The sequence below is a fragment of the Archocentrus centrarchus genome, chromosome 9, assembly GCF_007364275.1.
Source record: "Archocentrus centrarchus isolate MPI-CPG fArcCen1 chromosome 9, fArcCen1, whole genome shotgun sequence".
NCBI lineage: Eukaryota > Metazoa > Chordata > Actinopteri > Cichliformes > Cichlidae > Archocentrus > Archocentrus centrarchus.
Genome location: NC_044354.1, coordinates 14,190,480 through 14,213,639, shown reverse-complemented (window position 1 = coordinate 14,213,639; position 23,160 = coordinate 14,190,480). Strand labels below are relative to the sequence as shown.

General features: G+C 41.1%; 1 protein-coding gene across 2 annotated transcripts in view; it reads left to right on the top strand.

Annotated features, from left to right (window-relative positions):
* Nucleotides 1-1,312: 1,312 nt before the first annotated feature.
* dnah10 (dynein axonemal heavy chain 10) overlaps nucleotides 1,313-23,160 on the top strand; it is a 29,392-nt gene continuing 7,544 nt past the window's right edge. Inside the window, exons 1-56 of one of the 2 annotated variants that reach the window (XM_030737194.1) lie at nucleotides 1,313-1,666; nucleotides 4,650-4,726; nucleotides 4,843-4,951; nucleotides 5,357-5,472; nucleotides 5,605-5,821; nucleotides 5,999-6,156; nucleotides 6,327-6,557; nucleotides 6,680-6,870; nucleotides 6,993-7,194; nucleotides 7,306-7,500; nucleotides 7,644-7,814; nucleotides 8,601-8,777; nucleotides 8,872-9,039; nucleotides 9,143-9,309; nucleotides 9,404-9,555; nucleotides 9,652-9,816; nucleotides 9,914-10,121; nucleotides 10,243-10,399; nucleotides 10,516-10,995; nucleotides 11,085-11,243; nucleotides 11,330-11,446; nucleotides 11,553-11,655; nucleotides 11,765-11,943; nucleotides 12,035-12,246; nucleotides 12,490-12,646; nucleotides 12,762-12,995; nucleotides 13,082-13,204; nucleotides 13,296-13,529; nucleotides 13,647-13,870; nucleotides 14,046-14,315; nucleotides 14,398-14,581; nucleotides 14,676-14,810; nucleotides 14,930-15,082; nucleotides 15,646-15,834; nucleotides 16,070-16,216; nucleotides 16,366-16,557; nucleotides 16,683-16,801; nucleotides 16,876-17,034; nucleotides 17,194-17,329; nucleotides 17,425-17,547; nucleotides 17,635-17,766; nucleotides 17,887-18,103; nucleotides 18,279-18,398; nucleotides 18,491-18,636; nucleotides 18,717-18,869; nucleotides 18,961-19,221; nucleotides 19,318-19,490; nucleotides 19,579-19,672; nucleotides 19,763-19,930; nucleotides 20,328-20,516; nucleotides 20,783-20,954; nucleotides 21,049-21,252; nucleotides 21,543-21,623; nucleotides 21,779-21,976; nucleotides 22,068-22,229; nucleotides 22,346-22,520. In XM_030737194.1, coding sequence (XP_030593054.1) covers nucleotides 1,444-1,666; nucleotides 4,650-4,726; nucleotides 4,843-4,951; nucleotides 5,357-5,472; nucleotides 5,605-5,821; nucleotides 5,999-6,156; nucleotides 6,327-6,557; nucleotides 6,680-6,870; nucleotides 6,993-7,194; nucleotides 7,306-7,500; nucleotides 7,644-7,814; nucleotides 8,601-8,777; nucleotides 8,872-9,039; nucleotides 9,143-9,309; nucleotides 9,404-9,555; nucleotides 9,652-9,816; nucleotides 9,914-10,121; nucleotides 10,243-10,399; nucleotides 10,516-10,995; nucleotides 11,085-11,243; nucleotides 11,330-11,446; nucleotides 11,553-11,655; nucleotides 11,765-11,943; nucleotides 12,035-12,246; nucleotides 12,490-12,646; nucleotides 12,762-12,995; nucleotides 13,082-13,204; nucleotides 13,296-13,529; nucleotides 13,647-13,870; nucleotides 14,046-14,315; nucleotides 14,398-14,581; nucleotides 14,676-14,810; nucleotides 14,930-15,082; nucleotides 15,646-15,834; nucleotides 16,070-16,216; nucleotides 16,366-16,557; nucleotides 16,683-16,801; nucleotides 16,876-17,034; nucleotides 17,194-17,329; nucleotides 17,425-17,547; nucleotides 17,635-17,766; nucleotides 17,887-18,103; nucleotides 18,279-18,398; nucleotides 18,491-18,636; nucleotides 18,717-18,869; nucleotides 18,961-19,221; nucleotides 19,318-19,490; nucleotides 19,579-19,672; nucleotides 19,763-19,930; nucleotides 20,328-20,516; nucleotides 20,783-20,954; nucleotides 21,049-21,252; nucleotides 21,543-21,623; nucleotides 21,779-21,976; nucleotides 22,068-22,229; nucleotides 22,346-22,520 — 9,758 coding nt within the window. In that variant the 5' untranslated portion in view covers nucleotides 1,313-1,443. The remainder of the gene's footprint in view (nucleotides 1,667-4,649; nucleotides 4,727-4,842; nucleotides 4,952-5,356; nucleotides 5,473-5,604; nucleotides 5,822-5,998; nucleotides 6,157-6,326; nucleotides 6,558-6,679; nucleotides 6,871-6,992; nucleotides 7,195-7,305; nucleotides 7,501-7,643; nucleotides 7,815-8,600; nucleotides 8,778-8,871; nucleotides 9,040-9,142; nucleotides 9,310-9,403; nucleotides 9,556-9,651; nucleotides 9,817-9,913; nucleotides 10,122-10,242; nucleotides 10,400-10,515; nucleotides 10,996-11,084; nucleotides 11,244-11,329; nucleotides 11,447-11,552; nucleotides 11,656-11,764; nucleotides 11,944-12,034; nucleotides 12,247-12,489; nucleotides 12,647-12,761; nucleotides 12,996-13,081; nucleotides 13,205-13,295; nucleotides 13,530-13,646; nucleotides 13,871-14,045; nucleotides 14,316-14,397; nucleotides 14,582-14,675; nucleotides 14,811-14,929; nucleotides 15,083-15,645; nucleotides 15,835-16,069; nucleotides 16,217-16,365; nucleotides 16,558-16,682; nucleotides 16,802-16,875; nucleotides 17,035-17,193; nucleotides 17,330-17,424; nucleotides 17,548-17,634; nucleotides 17,767-17,886; nucleotides 18,104-18,278; nucleotides 18,399-18,490; nucleotides 18,637-18,716; nucleotides 18,870-18,960; nucleotides 19,222-19,317; nucleotides 19,491-19,578; nucleotides 19,673-19,762; nucleotides 19,931-20,327; nucleotides 20,517-20,782; nucleotides 20,955-21,048; nucleotides 21,253-21,542; nucleotides 21,624-21,778; nucleotides 21,977-22,067; nucleotides 22,230-22,345; nucleotides 22,521-23,160) is intronic. The other variant, XM_030737195.1, reaches the window with a different exon arrangement.

Here is a 23,160-nt window from a genome sequence, read left to right as displayed (position 1 = left end):
GGTGAGATGGGATTTAAAAAGAGTAGGTGAACGTAATCAGGGACATGTATCTCATGTATCTTGGATTGTTCTGACTAAAATGACACTTTCTGTGGATCTGACTGATTCCTGGAGGTTCCAGCATGTATAAATCCTCACCATTATTCCACAAAGAAAGAGAGAGAAAAAAAAAAAAAGCCAAACTGTTACCAAACCCATGTTTACACACCTAAGCTGAATGCAATTTAAGCCCAGAAACTTGTAGGCTTTACTTGGCAACCATGTATCACTCTATTTAAGTTTTACTAAGTTAGCGACGCTTGAACCGGCCAAAAAGCGGAGCCTTTGCCAAGTGCCTTAAAACTGCATTCTTGTAATGGCCAGTAGGAGGCGACTCCTGTGGTTTCAGAGAGCTTTTGGGTTGTATAGAAATCTATGGGAAAACAGGCTTAAACACCTCCTGAAATCCCGTTCTGTCCGTAGCAAAGTACAACAAACAATAAGAGAATGCATCAATTATACCCTTCATTCACTCATCTAATTAAATACATGTGAGCCCAACTGCATGAGAATAATTTTAGAAGACATCTTTATGTACAGGAGGTCACTTCATTGCATATCTTGGAATAATTATTGAATATTCAAATCATGAAGCTGTGTGCAGCATTTGTTGGGGCTGTGAAATCATTTGAATTTTGGCGTTAACTGATTATTGAAACAAGACAGTCAAGATAAAACAAGCATTTTCATTCACTGGCATTCTGCAGTGGGATTAGTTTGCTTCACATTTATTTATTTAGTTTATTCCCTCGAATTATAATTAAATCTCATGGAAGTTCACCTTTTAAAAAAATAAATCCACTATTTTTCTAAATCTGTGAGCAATTGTGTTAGATCTGGAAACATTAACAGAGCAGCCCGAGCTGCCTGTTGTCTGCACAGACAAAACCAAAACAACATTTTACCGTGCTCTTTTTCCCGGCTGTTTTTTTCATGTTTTCCTCAGAAGAGGAAATAAAATATGCAGTTAGCTTAACTGGTTGAAATTCAGTTGTTCCTTCATACAATAAAATTAATAAAGACAAAATGAGTGGTCAAAGGTGTCATGTGATATTTACTAACGATTTGATCACTTTTGGTTAGTTATAACTTGCGACTATGGTGAAATAGCATTAAACTCAAACATGAACTTAAACAAATATCACTACAGCTCTGGGTTTTAGAATACTAAAAGTTAATGTTAGTAGAATAACATTGGCAGCTGCCTTATAGTCACGACTCTGGGAACAAACTCCCATTGACTCTTTCTCTGCACTAACATGCCAGGAGACGGCTGGTTGCCAAGGCAACACAAAGCGGTCAACCTGCAGTTTGGATTGTTTCAGAGCTTTTTTTTAAAGTATTATTCCTAATGTTAACTAATGGCAAATAACAAAATACACTTTTGAACTTATTGGGAAAAACATGGTCCACGACGATTTACGAGTAGAGTGGATCCGACAGCGGGTATCTGCCGGGTTCAGTTTATTTCCGGACTGTTTCGATGAACTGCTCAGTCGGAGAAATGGAGAAGGAGAAGACAAAATTATCCGTTATTTGAACCTCGTTTCTGAGGAAGACTCGCCATCGTGTCTTCTGTTTTTCAAAACTCTTAGAGAGGAAGAAACTGAAGTTGATGTTCTTGTCGGTAAGTCCGGCGGTTGTGCCCTCATGTAGGCTAACACTTAGACACAGCTCAGATAGGCCAGTAAAACTTAATGCACGTTTACAAAAAAGTGGGCAAAGTTTCGATTACCCTGTATCGCTTTATTGCGTTAGAAAGTTATATATATCCACACTGCTCAAAAAAAATAAAGGGAACACTCAAATAACACATCCTAGATCTGAATGAATGAAATATTCTCAATGAATACTTTGTTCTGTACAAAGTTGAATGTGCTGACAACAAAATCACACAAAAATCATCAATGGAAATCAAATTTATTAACCAATGGAAGCCTGGATTTGGAGTCACACAAAATTAAAGTGGAAAAACACACTACAGGCTGATCCAACTTTGATGTAATGTCCTTAAAACAAGTCAAAATGAGGCTCAGTATTGTGTGTGGCCTCCACGTGCCTGTATGACCTCCCTACAAGGCCTGGGCATGCTCCTGATGAGGTGGCAGATGGTCTCCTGAGGGATCTCCTCCCAGACCTGGACTAAAGCATCCTCCAACTCCTGGGCAGTCTGTGGTGCAACGTGACGTTGGTGGATGGAGCGAGACATGATGTCCCAGATGTGCTCAATCGGATTCAGGTCTGGGGAACGAGCGGGCCAGTCCATAGCTTCAATGCCTTCATCTTGCAGGAACTGCTGACACACTCCAGCCACATGAGGTCTAGCATTGTCCTGCATTAGGAGGAACCCAGGGCCAACCGCAGCAGCGTATGGTCTCACAAGGGGTCTGAGGAGCTCGTCTCGGTACCTAATGGCTGTCATGCTACCTCTGGTGAGCACATGGAGGGCTGTGCGGCCCTCCAAAGAAATGCCACCCCACACCATTACTGACCCACTGCCAAACCGATCATGCTGAAGGATGTTGCAGGCAGCAGATTACTCTCCACGGCGTCTCCAGACTCTGTCACGTCTGTCACATGTGCTCAGTGTGAACCTGCTTTCATCTGTCAAGAGCACAGGGCGCCAGTGGCGAATTTGCCAATCCTGGTGTTCTCTGGCAAATGCCAAGCATCCTGCACAGTGTTGGGCTGTGAGCACAACCCCCATCTGTGGACGTCGGGCCCTCATACCATCCTCATGGAGTCGGTTTCTAACGGTTTGTGCAGACACATGCACATTTGTGGCCTGCTGGAGGTCATTTTGCAGGGTTCTGGCAGTGCTCCTCCTGTTCCTCCTTGCACAAAGGCGGAGGTAGTGCTCCTGCTGCTGGGTTGTTGCCCTCCTATGGCCTCCTGCACGTCTCCTGGTGTACTGGCCTGTCTCCTGGTAGCGTCTCCAGCCTCTGGACACTACGCTGACAGACGCAGCAAACCTTCTTGCCACAGCTCGCATTGATGTGCCATCCTGGATGAGCTGCACTGCCTGAGCCACTTGTGTGGGTTGTGGAGTTTGTCTCATGCTACCACGAGTGTGAAAGCACCACCAACATTCAAAAGTGACCAAAACATCAGCCAGAAAGCATAGGTACTGAGAAGTGGTCTGTGGTCCCCACCTGCAGAACCACTCCTTTATTGAGTGTGTCTTGCTAATTGCCAATAATTTCCACTTGTTTATTCCATTTGCACAACAGCATGTGAAATTGATTGTCAGTCAGTGTTGCTTCCTAAGTGGACAGTTTGATTTCACAGAAGTTTGATTTACTTGGAGTTATATTGTGTTGTTTAAGTGTTCCCTTTATTTTTTTGAGCAGTGTAGGTAGAGCGGGAGAATAGAATAGAATGCCTTTATTGTCATTATACAGAATGTATAATGAGATTGGAGGGCCACTCCTGTTCAGTGCAATGCTGTACAGAAAGCCACACTTTCTGAAATATAAAATAGAACCTCTCTGTCTGGCGGTGCTGCTCAGCCTCCTGTTTGAGGGGAGGGGATCAAAAGTGTGTGTGCTGGTTCTGTGGGGTCCTTCAGGATGCAGGTGGGGTTTTTCCAATATCTGGAGGTGTAAATGTCAGTGGTGGTGACACTGACTCCAACAGTCTTTTGTGCAGCCTTCACCACTCTCTGCAGAGTTTTCTTCTCTGCTGCAGAGCAGCTTCCATGCCACACAGTGTGCTCTCCACCACACATCTGTAGAATGAAGTGAGGACTGAGTTTCCGAGTCCAGCATGCCTCAGCTTCCTGAGGAAATAGAGGCGCTGGTGTGCCTTCCTGACCAGACTGGAAGTGTTGTTGCCCCAGGTGAGGCCGCTATTTAGGTGTATGCCCAAGTACCTGTAGCAGGGGACCACTTCCGCTGCAGATTCTCCGATGTCCAGGTGGAGCGAGGGTGTCTGACCCTTCTGAAGTCCACAATCATCTCCTTTGTTTTTGTCACATTGAGGCAGAGGTTGTTCTCTCTTTACCAACCATCCAGCCTGTAGCTGGACTCATCTTTGTTAGCGATGCATCTGACCACTGCTGTGTGATCTGCAAACTTCACAGTAAGACAGCCTGGGTGTTTTGCTGAGCAGTCATATGCGAGCAGGGTGAACAGAAGAGTGCTCAGCACAGACGTCATGGATCCTCACAGATTGCGGCCTGTTCATCAGGAAGTCAAGGACCCAGTTGCAGAGGGAAGAGCTCAGTCCAAGTGAGAACAGTTTGTGGACCAGGTTCTGTAGAACAATGGTGTTGAAGGCTGTGAAGTCCACAAAGAGCATATGGACATGGCGTCTTCCATGGACCAATTTTTCCAGTATGCATATTAGTGTAGGTCCACAGTTACATCGCTGGTGTCCTTGATGTGGCCCATAACCAGTCTCTCAAAGCACTCCATGACTATCGGGGTAAGAGCTACTGGCCGATAGTCATTCAGGCCTGTCAATGTGGAGCTCTCGGGGACCGGGATGATGATTATGTAGGATGTTTTTATTGGTACCGTTTACCATATTGCAGCATACTCTGAGGAGGTTTATTACTTCCAACATCTGGACAGCAAGACAGCATCTAACTGCAATGTTTATATTCTCAGAGAAGCAAAATGGAGATCCTGACCCAAGTGGAGCAGATAACACCGACTTCAATACAAATGATGACAGGCCCAGCCATGTGAGAGCAAACTTTAAACTGACATAATTATTTCACATAATTTATTCATGCATTGTTAAAGGAGAGACTCGAGATAGTTTAGAAGGTTTAACATATTTCTGGTTTGGTGATTTCAGAGAACTGAGGTTAAACTGGTCTATCACACTGAGCTTCACGTAGCTGTTAACGAATACCCACAGAGATTTTTGAAATCTTGTGTCTTCTACTTCCTGAGGAACACAAAGGGTGAGATGACAATTCGTTATCATCATAATTAAACATGTTCAAGCCACTAGGATTCTTCTTCTTCTTTCGGCTGCTCCCTTTAGGGTTCACCACAGCGGGTCATCTGCGTCCATCTCACCCTATCCCTAGCATACTCCTGTGTCACACCAATCCTCTGCACGTTTCCTTCACTACATCCATGAAGCTCCTCTGTGGTCTTTCTCTTTTCCTCCGGCCTGGCTGCTCCATATTCAGCCTCCTTTGTCCACTGTATCTGCTGTCCCTTCTCTGCACATGTCCAAACCATCTCAGCTCTGTCTTCAAACTGCTCAACCTGAGCTGTCCCTCTGACATAGACATTTATTATTTCTAACTTTCCCCATGAAAAGCATTAAACATGATATTATTATTTGTATTATAAAACAGAGACCATTGTTAAACCACGGGACATGAATGAGGCCAATATCGCGATGCCCTCGCTGGTTGACATTGGCATGCATAGTGGAAACGCCTTTCAGGTGCTGCGTAGCAAACTTACCCAAGTAAGAAAAATAAGAAATCAGCAGCAACTTTTGTCAATAGGACTGAAAATTGATGTAACAACATTAAATGTTATTGTTGAATATGGAAAAACATCTGATTTTCTAATGTATATTTTTACTGTCTCCTCTTAGGTCAATATACCCATGCTTACTGCGCACCAAATGGCAGTAACTGGACCAGGTGATCAAAGAGAAGAACTTTCTCCTCGGCAGGAGATGAACAGGGAGGATGAAGCAAAGAGTTCAGTGCTGACAAATCGTCAATTTCTCATTCGTGATGAGTTGCTCAACAGATCACATAAATATTTAGGACTGCTGAACACAACTCTCCAGAACCTTCAGTTTGAAGGTTAGATTAATTACATGTACCAAGAACTTGCCATTGTTAATGTCAAGACATTTTTTTTTTTGTGTGTGTCTGTGTGTGTGTGTGTGTGTGTGTGTGTGTGTGGGGGGGGGGGGGGGGGGGGGTGTCATAAAACTTCACAAATAGGCATTCAATCTAAAACCAGTCTTCTTGTCGCAGATGAGATTTTATTGCACCTTCCCGAGCTAGACCTGGACCTGGAGGTGCATGAGCTGCTTTTGAATCCAGAGATGGTAGAAAAGTTGGTGCAGTGCGTGATGAACTGGCAAACGCAGATTACCATTGTTATTGAGGAACAGAAAAACAAAAAGCCACAGGTTTGTGACTTTTCCCGTAGTTCTATTCCTGCTAAGCGTCTGAAATATTGTCAAGAAATTGAGAAATACCTGTCGGCTCAAAAGGAAAATGTTCCCTTGAAGAACAGATTCACTGGACCTGGTGACATGCGTAGCGTAGACTGAATCATTAACTCTCCATTTTGCTCCAGGCGCCTGGCCCTTTGGCTGAGGTGGCACTTTGGGAGGAGCGTGCGTCTGTCCTGAATGCTCTGAGTGAACAGCTTAAACATCCTGTGGTAGTGAAGGTCCTGGCAGTGATGACCAAAGCAGATGCAGGCATTGTTCATACGCTGGAAGGAGTGATCGCTGAACTTAGTAAATATCGCTTGGAATCAGATGATAATATACGCTTCCTCAAGATACTAGAAAGACACTTCATGGTGAGCTGGCCTCTTTATAAGTGCATTATTGCTGAATATACCAGAAACTGATAGTTATATTAAATCTATAAAGATACATGATGCTATAATATTGTTGTGGTATTTTCTCCTGTCTCTTGTAGAATCTGGCTACTGGAGCAAATTTTGGTGTGATCTTGGAGACCATCCCTCCTCTCATGGAGAGCCTGCAAATTGTGTGGATGATGTCTGGCCACTGTAACACAAATGAGCGTATGGTCCCCTTAATGGAGCAAATTGCCTGGCAGCTGTGTGAACATGTGACTCAAGCAGTAGATGTCCACACACTATTCAAGTAAATGTTGTGATACTTTTTTAAGTTTGGAGTAAAACTGAAACTGTTGTTCAGTAGTCAAACAGAATCCTTTATTCAAAAATGATGTTTTCTTGTAACTTAACAATGTGTTGTGCCTCAAGCAGGAACAAGAGGGAAGTGGCCAAATCCAAGGTGCATGAGGCTAAGCAGGTTTTGAGTCAGTGGAAGACGTCCTACTTTGAGATGCGTGCTGAAATTGAGGAATTAAGCAAGGCTCCACGCTGGGAGTTTGACCGTAAGAGACTGTTTGAGAAGACTGATTACATGGCTTCTGTCTGCCAGGACCTGCACGATGTTTTGCAGGTTAGAGAATATATATGATTCATAAATACTGACCTCTCACTCAATATGTGAACATGTGAACGTATAAAATGAAGCTCAGCTTTTAGTTTCTCACGTATTTGTGTTGTGCAGATTTTGGAGGAGTTCTACATTATCTTTGGCCCAGAGCTATTGAGTGTGACAGGTGACGCAAAACACATTGATGAAGTGCTGTGCACAGTAGAAAAATTAGCTGTGCCCATTGAGGAGGTCACTTTCAATCCTTTCAACATCTGTAAGATGAGCAGCTGGAAAACGATCATGCAAGACTTCAACATTGCGGTTCAGGTGGGATTTGGACATTTACATTGCAGGAGCTGTTCCATTTTTCGTGACCCACATAATAATTAAATGGATTTCACAAATATGTCTGCATTATTCTATGCGTGCTGTACCTTTTTTATCAAGCGTGAATGCATTTGTCTGTTCAGGCTATTGAGGGAGAAGCAATTAACTTTATTGACAAGTCTTTTAAGACACTGCGCTCTTCAACTGCTGCCTTTGACATGCTGCTGAAGTTTAAACACATTCGCACCAGAGAGGTCATCAATAACCATTTGATGAAAAAGCTTGATGACATCTTGGAACAGTACTGCAAAGAGGTAATGTACTGTGGAAGAAAGTGTGCTGGCAAGTATTTGACTTCATTGTTACTGTTAAGCTGCTATCAAAGCCTCAGCCTCACCGTTTTTGCAGTGTGACTTGAGTTGGTCAGCATGTGTGCAAACCTAATGACAGTGTTACACTGCAGCAAACTCAATCTACTAACAAATGACATTTATTCTTTATGCCCTCGCTTTAGCCTGCTAATCCATATAAAACCTGAAAGTAAACATTTCATAGAGGCCTCTGGAGCTTGAAAAAGGCGACTGGACTTCTTTTTGTTTCTTGAAGACGTTTCACCTCTCATCCGAAAGGCTTCTTCAGTTCTCAACCAAATGGTGGAGAGACCCAGGTATTTAAACCCCTGTGGGCGTAGTCCCCTGGAGGTGGTTATGACCCTCTATTGATCATGTGCGTGAAACACATGTGCCCAGGTGTGAAGGGGGCGTGGGTCATATTTAATCAGTGGTTTCAGTTGAAACCAATTTAGGACTCCGCTCCATTGTTTCCTGTGGCCTATTGAGGTCACTGGAACAAGGGGACTACGCCCACAGGGGTTTAAATACCTGGGTCTCTCCACCATTTGGTTGAGAACTGAAGAAGCCTTTCGGATGAGAGGTGAAACGTCTTCAAGAAACAAAAAGAAGTCCAGTCGCCTTTTTCAAGCTCCAGAGACTACTATGACCTGGATGACTGAGAATCTACACAGACATTTCATAGAGGCAAATATTTTATGTGTATAATTTATGTGTGAGTGACAGGAAGTCATTTTGTTGTTGTTGTAGGTGGACAGGACATGGGAAATCTTTGAGACAGTGAAGGACAAGCCACCGTTAAATAAGAATGAGCCTCCTGTGGCTGGAGCCATCAGATGGGCACGATTTCTATTCCATCGCATCAAACATGCCATCCTCCCCTTCTTGAATGTTCCAGAGATGCTGGACTGTGAACAGAACAAAGTGGTGAGTTATTTCAAAGCTGTATAGGTCACAATAAATGTTACACTGTTTCTACACCAAAATGCCATTAAAAACCTTTCTGTGATTTTTGTTGTAGTTCGCTCAGGCCAAGGATAAGTATGTAGAAATGGCAGAGCGGCTCAAGGACTATGAAGTGACAAAATATGAAAGCTGGATAGTCGAGACAGTGCGCAACTTGCCATTGCTAATTAAAAAACCCATATTAGCAATGGTTACCACTAAAAACCCAACACAAGCAGAACTGGTGTGTATCTTTCACTATTTCCTCGTAACTGTTGCATCTTAGATTGCGTGTTATTCCTACATTCAAATTTCCTGCATTTAAAAAATAAATTCTTTCTTTTAAGGATGTCCTACCACCTGAAAGTTGTACTTCAAAGGGCATGCGATACATTGTGGACTTTGATCCAGAGATTAATGAAATCATTTCTGAGGCATGCAAACTTGAAGCACTGGGCTACTCTGTGCCTGATCTGGTTAAAAATGTTGCTCTGCAGGAGAACAAGTTCATCAGGTGATGAGACTCACCAGTAACTGAATACACAACAATACACACAATCAGCGACTGATGCAATTGCTCACATGAACTTTTTCTACATTGGTCTTAGTTATGTCAGCAGTCTGACCAACCTTGTCAACCGCTATCACGCAGTAGTGGACAGCTTGAATGAAGCACACGTCGTCATTCTGGGTCCACATATAAAAGCAGTCAAAAAAGACATCAATTTTGGATGCCAAAGACTCAACTGGAATTCTCTGGGTACTGTGTATACCAAGGTTGAAATCTCTGTGCACGCTTGTGGTCAGATGAAAAGAGTTTTCTATGAAACTGAAATCTGCTAATGTTTGGTTTTAGGCATCCCCGACTTCATTGACCGAGGCATTCAGACTGTCGCTAAGTTTGAGTTAGTTGTCAGTCAGATTCACAACAATGAGCGGGCCATTGATTCTAAGTTGTGTTCCATTATGACGGCCAACTTACTGAAATTTCAGCCACCAGATGATTCAGGCGACTTACCAGGTAGAACTATTAAAAGTTTACCATTAGTTTACTGGATTTGAAAAAATATGAGAATTCATACACATAGTATTTAAATAATTTCATATTTTTCTCCAAGGTGTTAAGGAGTTCTGTGAACGCACTGAGAAAGAGAGAGTCAAAACTGTGACCGTGCTTGGCAAGAAGTATGCTGACATTGGATTCCTTATAACAAAGATTGAACATTTGATCATGGAAACCAGCACTGGCAAAGCCAAATGTATGGCAGATTATTACAAGTACTGGGAACGCAGAGTACTGGACACCCTTACAAAGATGGTGCAGAGGTAATGACTAATGGTTGTGAGCCTGTAGTTTGTGCCTGGTAATAATCCCTGCATTTTTCATATGTAGTATGCTTTCAGTTGTAACCATCATAGCATCCCTCATGTTGGCTTCCATATTCAGAAACATTCTGTCCTTTAATGTGGCGCTGCTGGGAGATAAACCTCTTTTTCAAATCACCGCCATCCTGTCTGCACCTAAGATTGTGTTGCAGCCCCAAAGCAACGAGATCAACCAGCTGCTCATGCAGTGTGTCACAGACTGCGTAGCTAGCACCAAGGTGGGATTATCAGTGTCTTTTTTTAAATTATTTTTATATCACTGTATTTAAAAAATACATTATTTTTAATCTAACACTGTTAATATGACTTGACTGGCCCTATTTTTGTGTTTAAGCAATTCGTGCGTTGGATGCATGGAACCTGCATTGAGTGCCCTCCGCAACGTGTGGGAAATGAAGATGAGTTGGTGACAATTAGTTTCTACAGTGATGTGTGGCAGCTTCCTCAGATCAAGGAGAGCTCCATGACGGTGTCTCAGAACATTCAGCGGCTGCTTCGCTCTGTGGATCAGTACCTTTACCACTGGAAAGACTATCAGGTTCTTTGGGAAAAGAACAAAATCATTGTCAATGAAAAGTTTGCTGCTAGGAAGCCGTCTTTTGTCAAGTATGATGATAAGCTGCAGTCCTTCACTCGCATCAAGCAGGAAGTGATGCTGGAGCCTCCTTTTAAGAATGAGCACAGCATACATCTAAACCTGGAGCTTCTGGCCCACACAGTGGGGGAGATTGCTGAAGCCTGGATCAGTTCACTTGGTAGCTTACTCAACAAGCCTGCTAAAGAGGACCTCTTTAATTTGAGAGATGAACTCACGGTACTTCATACACAGTTTGTATTTATAGGCTTCATCATAAATAATGGCATTCATGTGATTGATTTTATTTGAATTATTTTGTACTACAGCAACTCTCTAAGAAGCTGAAACAGACCCCTGACACATTTGATGACCTGAAGTCTGTCCTTGGCACCATCTCAGCCATCAGGAACATGTCATTAGAAGTGGAGATGAGATTCACTAATATCCAGGAGCAATACAGAACACTGGGCATGTATAAAGTGGAGGTACTGTGTCATTTATATAAAGCTGTTATCCCTTTAAAACTGATATTGTTTCCCATATTAAACAGTTTATGTTTTATGTGCTCCAGGTTGGAAATGATGAATTGGAGCTGGTGGCCTGTATTGTCCAGATGTGGAGTGACCTGTTTACAGAAGCCAGACAAGTGGATCGAAGTCTGAAAGATGTCAAGAAATCATTTATCGGGGTATGATGTCAATGCCATACAGTATTCTTAATCAGAAAAAAAAAGAAAAGTGTCTTTGTCTCACATTTCTGATTGCCACACTCTTCTCCCATCCACACACTCAAAGATTACAAAGGAGAATATTCAAGAGTTCAAGCAGGAGTTGTCTATCTTTGACGAAAGCTTCAACATGCATGGTCCTGGAGCTGTGGGAGGTGATTTGGAGAAAGGTACCTGTGCACTTAGATGAATGCTATAGTTGTTGTATAGAGAAAAATTTTACATGGTAAATGTTGAAATGCAGTGGAGGAATCAGCCTGTCTCACTTTATTTTTGCAGGACTGGCCATTATGGGAAAATATGAGGCCGACCTTGCAAAGATATTAGCACTCCAGCATGAAATAACTAATGCTGAGAAGCTGCTGGACTTGCCAGTCACCACATTCCCAAAGCTTCTGAGCATACAGAATGACATGAAGGGCTTGAGACAGATATATGATATATATAAAGCACAGAAGGTAGGATGGCTATCAAACACGTAATACACATAATTCTCATCACCATAGTTTTTGTTTAAATATTTTGTCTGTTTGCTCTTTCATCTTTCAGGATGCAAAGACACAGTGGTCTCAGACCTTGTGGGTAGAGTTAGACATCCAGCTGCTACAAGAGGGTATCGAGGATTTCATCAAACGTTTGAGGCAGCTGCCCAAAGATGTGCGGGCCATGCCGATGGCCTTTTTCTTAGATGGACACATGAAAGAGTTCAAAGAGGCTCTGCCTCTTCTGCTGGACCTGAAGAATGAAGCCCTCAGAGACAGGTCAGTCTCAAGATTGATACCAGTAACTAACTGGAATTAATATAATGCCAAAATAAAATTACAGTTAATAACCTAGTTAGATTGCTTTTCTTGTTCCAAGTGGATTTTTATGCAGTATGCATGACACAGACGTGACCTAAGTAGTGTATGAAATATGGAAAATGTGGACCTTTGAATTAATGTATCCATGTGTCCAGATAAAACAAAACACCCAGTAAGAATAAAAATGTCTTTATATTCGAGGCACTGGAAGGAGCTGATGGAAAGGACCGGCACCCGCTTTGAGATCAACCCTGAAAGCTTCACTCTGGAGAACATGTTTGCAATGGAGCTGCACAAATATGCAGATGTCATAGGTGGCATTGTTACCTCTGCTGTAAAAGAGCTCAGTATCGAGAAGGTAAGCTTCCCTTTTTTTTTGGAGTCATCTCAAAATGGAATAAGTTGCCAGTTCTGTAAGTTCTTTAGAGAGATTACACTTACTTCTGAAACATGTTATCTGGATCTGCTTCCAGGGAGTAAAAGGACTGATAGAGACCTGGGAGAACATGAAGTTCAATGTTCAGCCCTATTTCAAAGGCACGCAGGAACGTGGGTCCATTCTGGGTGCTGTGGATGAGATCCTGCTGAATGTGGACAATGATGTGATAAATTTACAGAGCATGGCCGGCAGCCGCTTTGTTGGACCCTTCCTTGGCACCATACAGCAATGGGAAAAAGATCTGTCTCTTATCTGTGAGACTATTGAGGTGAGTGAGAAGGGTCAAATTTTCCATCACCCTTAAGCTGATCCACAAAATACTTACAGAAAAAAAAAAAAATCTTTCTTTCACAGGTGTGGCTGCTCGTACAGAGAAAATGGATGTACCTGGAGAGCATATTTATAGGAGGAGACATTCGCTTGCAGTTACCTGAGGAAGCAAAGAATTTTGATAACATCGACAAAAAGTTTAAAGATGTAAGTGTTGTCAAAATATTGGTCTTAAAAAAAATGAAAGCACTTTGTTCCAGACATGTCAAAATTATATCTTTTTTTTTTTTTGGTGTAGATAATGAATGACACAGTGAAGGGTTCAAACATTAAGCGCTGTTGCCTGATTCCCAACCGGCTAACAGACCTACAAGCCCTGAGTAATAGTTTAGAGAGATGCCAGAAGAGTCTTAATGATTATCTGGACTCCAAACGAAATGCATTTCCTCGCTTCTTCTTCGTCTCTGATGATGAACTACTCAGCATCCTGGGGAGTAGTGACCCTGCCTGTGTCCAGGAACATATGATTAAGGTATCCAGCAAGTACAAACAATGGAGGAGTGGTAGAAAAGACCTTAATTTTTCACAGTAGGGATCAGGAGGATCATTGATTGCCACGTTTGTGATTTCTTTTTCTTTGTTCCACAAGATGTATGACAATATAGCATCTCTGAGATTTGGTGTGGATAGCAATGGAGAGACAGTAGTCGGAGCCATGGTGTCTGCTGAGGGTGAGGTGATGGAACTAAGGCAGCATGTCCCAGTGGAGGGCAGAGTGGAGGAGTGGATGATGGGAGTGCTACTGGAGATGAGGAAGTCTAACAGGCTCATCACAAAGGAAGCAATCTACCACTACTGTCAAGACAGGAGTAGGTATGTGTAAAAATGCCAGAGGAAAAAAAAATCTCTTCTAGTGTTAATTTTAAATTTTTATTTATTTTTTTGATATTTACTAAAAGGTGCAGCGACAGATTTGCGACTGAAAGATGTGCATGAGTGTTTTTGCAGGTGGGGCCCTCAGTTAATCTGTCATTGCAATGTTTCCCAGGGTGGATTGGATGTTGCTGTACCAGGGCATGGTTGTACTGGCTGCTAACCAAGTTTGGTGGACCTGGGAGGTAGAGGATGTCTTTGAGAAAGTGAAGAATGGACAGAAGCATGCACTTAAGAACTATGCTGAGAAAGTACACAAACAGATCGACGAGCTAGTAACACGCATTATTCAGCCTTTGAAGAAAAATGACAGACGAAAGCTCAACACAGTGCTCATCATTGATGTCCATGCAAGAGACATAGTGGACAGCTTCGTGCTAAAAAGGTAAACTTTTGCAGGTTTGAACATTTTTTTTGTGCTAGTGTGCTTTAAATATGTAACGTAATAAAGTTCAATCTCCTTCCAGCATAATGAATGCACAAGAATTTGAATGGGAAAGCCAGCTAAGGTTCTACTGGGTCTTGGCACATGACAACTTATTTGTGCGCCAGTGCAATGCATCTTTCTCCTATGGTTATGAGTACATGGGGTTGAACGGCCGGTTGGTTATAACCCCACTGACAGACCGGATTTACCTCACTCTCACACAGGTCTGGGACATGTACATATTTTTAATACCTAAGCAAATGCATATAAATTCTTTAGTAGTGAAAGAATATCTGTCCATGTGTATTTGTGATGAAGGCACTGTCCATGTACTTGGGCGGAGCTCCTGCTGGACCTGCTGGTACAGGAAAGACAGAGTCCACCAAGGATCTGGCTAAGGCTTTGGGCCTGCTCTGTGTAGTTACAAACTGCGGTGAGGGCATGGACTACTTGGTAAGAACAGCAAACAGCTGCTGAAAAATGCTTTTCTGGGATTTAAAAAAAACAAAACAAAAGAGAATCATCACTTTTCACTAGCTTTTTATGTGAATCTCTTTCCCGATTGTGTGCAGGCAGTGGGTAAGATCTTGTCTGGGCTTGCGCAGTGTGGAGCTTGGGGCTGCTTTGATGAGTTCAATCGCATTGATGCCTCAGTGTTGTCAGTGATCTCCTCCCAAATCCAGACTATCCGTAATGCTCTCATTCTACACCTTAAAAGGTTTTATGTAAGTCTGTTTAGTTATGCAGGATTGGAAGTAATAAATATTTCATATCGAGGGCTTGGAGCCAAAGGGGCGTAAGTGGCAACTTTACAGGAGAGCCAGAACAAAAAAAAAAAAAGACCATATTTTGGTCTTATTTTGTATACTGATTTTAGTTTTTTAAAGCATGTTTCTTTTACAAATGTATGACACAATGCTTAATGAACAATATTGTCTTTGTCGTAAATGCACTTATGCCCTTTTGGCACCAACTTCTTCTGTGTATTCAGATTTAAGCCTTTTGGTTTTTGTTGAATAACTTTATTTCTATTAATATTTTACTTCTGTAATTTTGACAGTAGATAGAGCACATCAAGAGCTTTCAATTGATATATATATATCTCAGTTTTGACCAAAATGTCACTTACGCCCCTATGGCTCCAAGCCCTCGATATATGCAATAAAGAAAATTCATTAACTGGTAGAAATGATAAATGTTAATGTACACATACATTTGTAAGCAAATGTTTTTAAGAGTTGTTTACTTTTATTCCCCTAAACATCCTCCTTCTCACTATATGCATCAGTTTGAAGGGCAAGAGATCAACTTGGATGACCGCATAGGGATTTTCATCACTATGAACCCTGGTTACGCAGGACGTACAGAGCTGCCAGAATCCGTCAAAGCTCTCTTCAGGCCTGTGGTGGTCATTGTGCCTGACCTACAGCAGATTTGTGAGATTATGCTCTTCTCTGAGGGTTTCCTAATGGCCAAGGTACCACATGCACACATAACACTTGCATTTGCAGCCACTAACGCATGCTGTCAGCCTCAGCACAGTAATGCATAATAAAGCATGCACATGCACAGGTTACTTTATATTAGTTCATATCATTATTAAATAGTGCAGAAATGCATATGAAAATGAATAACCTTGAAGATTTTGAGCTGTCATTAAGTGCTGAATGATAATAGTGTTAGTTGTATGTCTCCACATCTGTTCATTTCAGGTACTGGCAAAGAAAATGACAGTACTGTATAAACTGGCCCGTGAGCAGCTGTCCAAACAGTCTCATTATGACTTCGGCCTGCGCGCTCTCAAGTCTGTCCTAGTGATGGCAGGAGAGCTGAAGAGAAGCTCACCTGACCTCAGTGAGGTACAGACACATAACAAATAACATCTAAGCAGTGACCTTGCAAAAAATGTGAAAAAATGGGCAATTTTATATAAAAAAAATTGAACTATTATTATCTTTAATATGTATGAATGCATGAATTCTTTTTCATTCTTTAAATGTTTTTTCAGGATGTGGTGTTGATGCGGGCTCTCAGGGACATGAACCTACCCAAGTTTGTGTTTGAAGATGTCCCTCTGTTCCTCGGTCTGATCTCAGACCTGTTCCCTGGGCTCGACTGCCCACGTGTTCGCTATCCCAACTTCAATGATGCTGTGGAACAGACCCTGGAAGATAAGAAATATGTCATACTGCCTAATCAGGTGTTCCATCTGGCCCAGCCTCATATTTCATATTTTATATTTTCTATCAATTTCAAGACTTTTGCATATTCTTTGGTAAATGTTTCAGTGCCTGAGTATGTAAACGTATCTGTCTGTGGTTTCAGGTGGATAAAGTGGTGCAAATGTATGAGACAATGATGACCAGGCACACTACAATGATTGTGGGTCCAACAGGTGGAGGAAAATCAGTGGTGATCAACACATTATGTCAGGCTCAGACAAAGTCAGTGTCAGTTTACATTGTCGTCTTGATCTTTTGTGTGAACAAAGGTAACTTTTATTTTATCTCACCATCAGAATGGGACTGCAAACCAAACTATATCCTCTGAACTCTAAAGCCATAAGTGTTATTGAACTTTATGGTATTCTGGACCCGGACACTCGGGACTGGACTGATGGGGTTTTATCCAACATCTTCCGTGAAATTAACAAGCCTACAGACAAAAAAAAGAGGAGGTAGAAAGTAAAAAAAAATAAAGAAGACATTTAATCAGCCATTTGAATAACATGTGCAGTATACTAGTAATTCCGTTCATACAGTAAAAAACAGAGGATAAGAAGAAAGAATTTCTGTGAATCACTTCAGACAGTAAAGGCTTACTCTTTGACTCACAGGTACATCCTGTTTGACGGGGATGTGGATGCTCTGTGGGTCGAGAATATGAACTCAGTGATGGATGACAACAAGCTTCTGACTCTAGCCAATGGAGAAAGGATCCGTTTACAAAGTCACTGTGCCCTGCTCTTTGAGGTTTGCCTGAATGTTTAGATTTCTGTTAGCAGAATACCCTTCCCTGCACTTTGCTGCAAAACTAAACAGAATGTAAGAAAACTTTGCACTCACAGGTTGGCGATCTGCAGCACGCTTCCCCAGCTACCGTTTCCCGCTGTGGAATGGTATTTGTCGACCCTAAAAACCTGCGATATACCCCATACTGGCAAAGATGGGTGAACAGTAGATCTGATAAGGTTTGAGGAAATAAATCACTGTTTAAAATTTGTACTTTTTTAGACTTTCAAATATCTCACTGATGTCTCTCTCTTTTTTTCCCTTAGGAACAAGAAGTGCTTAGCAGATTGTTTGAGAAGTATGTTCACAGCTCTATTGCCATGATTGTGGATGGTATTGTTGATGGCAAACAAGGCCAGAAACTTAAGACTGTTGTCCCTCAGACAGATCTGAATATGGTAGGTTACTCTCATCCATGCAGTTCATTGTATTTAAATAAGAAGAAATAAATGGGATTTGGTATAGTCTCATAATCAGGCTACTTGAACTATTTGCACATGTTTTGACGGTGTGTTTAGGTCACTCAGTTGTGCTTAACACTGGATGCACTTCTTGAAAGTGAGACCAGCACTCCTGAAGTCCTGGAGTGTTACTTTCTGGAAGCTCTGTACTGTTCACTTGGGGCTACATTGCTGGAGAGTGGTAGGATCCAGTTTGATGAGTTCATCAAAAAGCTTTCCTGCTTAACCACAGTGCATGATGAGAAAGCCCAGACTGGGCCTGGTGAGATACCAGGTAAAATGGAGGATTTGTCCTTATCTTATGGTGAAATTACCATTCACTGCATTTTTATCTAGCTATGCAAAATCAATAGATTGGATTGATCTGTGTTTTAGGGTCAAAGAAATAAATATGGTAAAACCTTTTCATAAATTTGTGCCAGTTTTTGAAACTGTGTTACTTATTACAGGATACCTCCCAACTCTGTACGATTTCCACTTTGATGGAATGCAGGAGAAATGGGTTCCTTGGAGTTCTCTGGTCCCCAAATACATCCACAACCCTGAAATGAAGTTCACCGATATCCTAGGTAATGGCCATGTGCACAAAATATGTGTGAATACATGCATAACGATTTATACATGTCTGCCTTGATTCCTTCATTCTCTATTTTTGCTTTAGTGCCCACTGTTGACACCACTAGAACCAGCTGGATCCTGGAGCAGATGGTCAAGATAAACAGGCCAGTGCTACTGGTTGGAGAGTCTGGCACTTCCAAGACTGCCACTATTCAAAACTTTCTGAAGAACATCAATGCAGAGACAACTGTAAGTTTGACATCTTACCATAAAGTATGCACATACAAATTTTGTTGCAGGAGTATAAGTGTCTTTCTTTCTGTTCCCAGATTACTCTTATCATCAACTTCTCCTCCAGAACAACTTCATTGGACCTGCAGAGAAACCTGGAAGCCAATGTGGAGAAAAAAACCAAAGACACCTATGGCCCTCCCATGGGGAAGAGACTGCTGATCTTTATTGATGACATGAATATGCCAAAGGTACAGTACCTGTGTCAAGTGTCAAGCCTTTTTATTCTTTACTGTGCGGCAGTACTTCCATGTTTGAAATTTTTGTAATGCACCTGTTAAGGTGGATGACTATGGCACACAGCAGCCTATTGCGCTTCTAAAGCTGCTACTGGACCGAGGAGGCATGTATGACCGAGGAAAGGAACTTAACTTCAAAATCCTCAAGGATCTTGGCTTCATTGCTGCCATGGGAATGGCAGGAGGTGGGAGAAATGAGGTGGATCCTCGCTTCATCTCACTCTTCAGTGTCTTTAGCATCCCCTTCCCTTCAATGGAGTCCCTCAACCTTATCTATGGTTCCATTTTAAAAGGCCATACCAGAGTGAGTACTTCTTTCCCACGTAAATCAAAATATGTTAGAATCTCAAACATCCGCATCAGTCTGATTCTCCAATGTTTAATTGATACAACATTTTAGCCATTCGAGGATGCCATACAGAAAGTCTGTGATCGGGTCACCTCCTGCACACTGGAGCTCTACAACACCATCATCAAAGATATGCCACCCACACCTTCCAAGTTCCACTACATCTTCAACCTGAGAGACCTGTCAAGAGTCTACAATGGACTCACGCTCACCAAACCGGACAGGTCTAATCTAGCACATTCACCCTAGTGACAGATTAGCAGAGGTCTGTGATCCTGAATGTCCTTACTTTCCCTGATTTCTCTCTAGCAGGTTTTTGACTGTTGCCCAATTTGTTCGTGTATGGAGAAATGAGTGCTTGAGAATCTTCCATGACAGACTCATTGATGAGACTGACAAAACTTTGGTAATATTTACTAATAATTTTAGTAGATGTTTAATGGGAATTTGCCTTTATATTTCAAAGGCAAATACTTGTGTTTATTTTTCCCACCAGGTCCAAGGTTACATAAAGAACATGATTGAGGAGCATTTCAAGTCAGACATGGAGGCAGTCATGAGAGACCCGATTATTTTTGGAGACTACAGGACAGCCCTCAATGATACTGAACCAAGAGTCTATGAGGACATACAAGATTATGATGCTTCAAAAGCCCTGTTTCAGGTAAAGTTATTATTTCCACCAAGTAGGTTATGCGATGAGTTTGATTTGTTTATTTGTATGTTTGTTATCAGAATTACTCCTAAAATTAGGGATGACTTTCCATGCAAATTTTAGCAGAGGTGTGTGTTGGGTCTACTTAGAAGTGGATCTGGGAAGGATTCTCTGCTAAAGTGAGATAGGGCAATATTTATATTTCACATCATAGCTTCATAAATACGTGTCAAATTAAAATACTGATGTTTTCAAGACATTATTACAAACTAATTGGGAGCCAGGCCTTGGTGGGGGTGTGCAGTCTCAGAATAGTAAAATAATATAACAATAGTATTTTGACATTTGTTAGAGTTACTTACATATTCTGTGTTTTAGCAGATCACTGTCTCATGTCATTCTACAGGAAATCCTAGAGGAATACAATGAGAGCAAGTCGAGAATGAACCTAATACTGTTTGATGATGCTCTGGAACATCTGACCCGGGTTCACCGCATCATCCGCATTGATCGTGGTCATGCTTTGCTCGTTGGCGTGGAGGGCTCTGGCAAGCAGTCCCTTACTAAGCTCGCTGCCTTTGCTGCTGACTGTGAGGTTGTAAAACTCATGATTGGTGTGGTGAAGGGCAAGTGATTGTCATATACACTAAAAGTTTAAGCAATTTAAAAAAAAAAAGAAAAAAAAGTTTAAGCAATGGAAATTAATTTTACTAACATGTCTTTCGATGTGAAAATGGCAGTCTTCTAACTTCTAATGCTGCTAGATGAGAGGGGAAATTGGGGTTTTCAGTGTTAAGCATGATTAAACTTTCTTCACAAGAACATTTTCAGCTTTGTTGTAATTGAATCTGCTTTCCCCAGGTATTTGAGATCACGCTGAGCAGAGGATACAGTGAGTCTAACTTCCGCGAAGACCTGAAAACACTGTACTTGAAGCTTGGCATTGAGAATAAGAAGACCGTGTTCATCTTTACTGATGCTCACGTGGCTGAGGAAGGCTTCTTGGAGCTCATTAACAACATGCTCACCTCAGGTTGGATATCACTCTGATCTTTTGACCTCCTCGCTCAATATTTGTCTTTCTGAATTGTTAGACCTGTAGTGCTCTGATCATGAACTCTCTTTAGGCATTGTTCCTGCACTGTTCCCTGATGATGAGAAAGAATCCGTGCTCAACCAGCTTCGAGATGAGGCTCTTAAGATGGGATCGGGTCCCTCTAAAGACAGCGTGTGGCAGTACTTTGTCAACAAGAGTGCCAACAATCTACACGTTGTTTTAAGCATGTCTCCAGTGGGAGACACCTTGAGGACACGTTGCAGGAACTTCCCAGGTGAAATATTTGTTCAGGCGTCATTTGATTTAACCCTTTAATCATACTTGATGCATGTTTTCTTTTTTTTGCATGATGCATGTTTTTGAGACTTATACATCATCATTTTAGTTAATATTTCCTTAATATCTCCTTAATATTTTTTTTTTTTAAATCAGAATGTTCAATAAATACTTCATTTTCAAAGCAAAATTAGAATTTTCTGGCAATTATTTCATAGTTCAGGCTTTGCAGGGTCAACATAGTTTGTAGATTTGTTTTACTAACTGTATGCATGTTTTTCCTCTCAGGACTGATGAACAACACTGTAATAGACTGGTTCCTTCCATGGCCGCTGCAGGCGTTATTTGCAGTGGCTCAGTCTTTCCTTGGTGCGTAATTAAACATATTTCTATTATTTTTATATAACTGTTGTGGAAAAGGTTTATTTTCAGATAACTATTTTAGGGCTTCCTTTAGTTTATTTCATTTCAATGAGACCCACAGTTGGAATATTATCCCTGAATACCTTTTTGTCCTTCCACAGGTGAAAGTCAGATGATTCCAGAGGCACACTCTGCAGCAGTCATAGAGCATGTATGCATGGTCCACAGCTCTGTGGATGACTACAGCAAGTTATTCCAGCAAAAACTCAGACGCTGCAACTATGTTACTCCAAAGAACTACTTGGACTTTATTAACACCTATTCTAAGCTCTTAGAGGAAAAAGACCGATTTATTCTGGGTGAGGGAATGAAATCTGTTATAAATTCAGTGCTTCTGTTGTGAGGGTTTGTGTGTATTAGAGACTGGGAATGTGTCCTCTTCTGTTCTAGCTCAGTGCAAGCATCTGGAGGGAGGTTTGGATAAACTGAAGGAAGCCAGTGAGCAGCTGGCTGAACTGAATGTCAAGCTGGCAGATCAGAAAGTGGTCCTTGCTGAAAAGTCCACAGCATGTGAAGCCCTGCTGGATGAAATTGCTGCTAACACAACCATAGGTTAGTGAGTGCTTGCTTCTCTTAACTTTTGGCCCAAATAAACAGCGTCCTGTAGTTTTTACATTGAAATTTAGTGCAGTAAGTACAAACCACTTATCATTAACTCTCTTTTCTAGCTGAGGAAAAAAATGCTCTGGCAGAAGACAAAGCCAAAGAAATCAAGGAACAAACTAAAGTCATAGCTGCTGAGGAGAAAGAAGCTAGAAGTTCCTTAGCTGAAGCTCAGCCAGCATTAGAGGCCGCACGTAATGCTCTGCAAGACCTGGGAAAAGCTGAAGTAACAGAGATCCGGTAAACTCTGCTCCTTATGAAGAACATTATTTTCATTCTGTTGTAGAAATAATGGAATACATTAGGCTGTTTGATAACATAAATATATATATTTATCAATATTTGATATATATATATATAGATATATATATATATTATATATATATATATATATATATCTAATATATATATATCTCTATCTATCTATCTATCTATGTATCTGTATACTGTATCTACAATATATATCTCTATCTATGTATATGTCTCTGTATCTACCTATATCTATCTATGTCTCTGTATCATGTATAATGTTCTACATCCTATAATATGTCTCTCTACTCTACTGTATACTGTATCTACATATATACTCTTTCCATATATATCTTACTATCTATCTACTCCCTATCTCTATATATACCTCTATTATATATATATATATAATTATATATAATCTATATACATATATATACATATACATATAGAATATATACATATATATACATATACATATATATATATACCATATATATATATATATACATATATATATATATATATCACATATATATATTTATATATAATATATATATATATATATATATATATATATATATATATACATATACATATATATACATATATATACGTATATATATATATA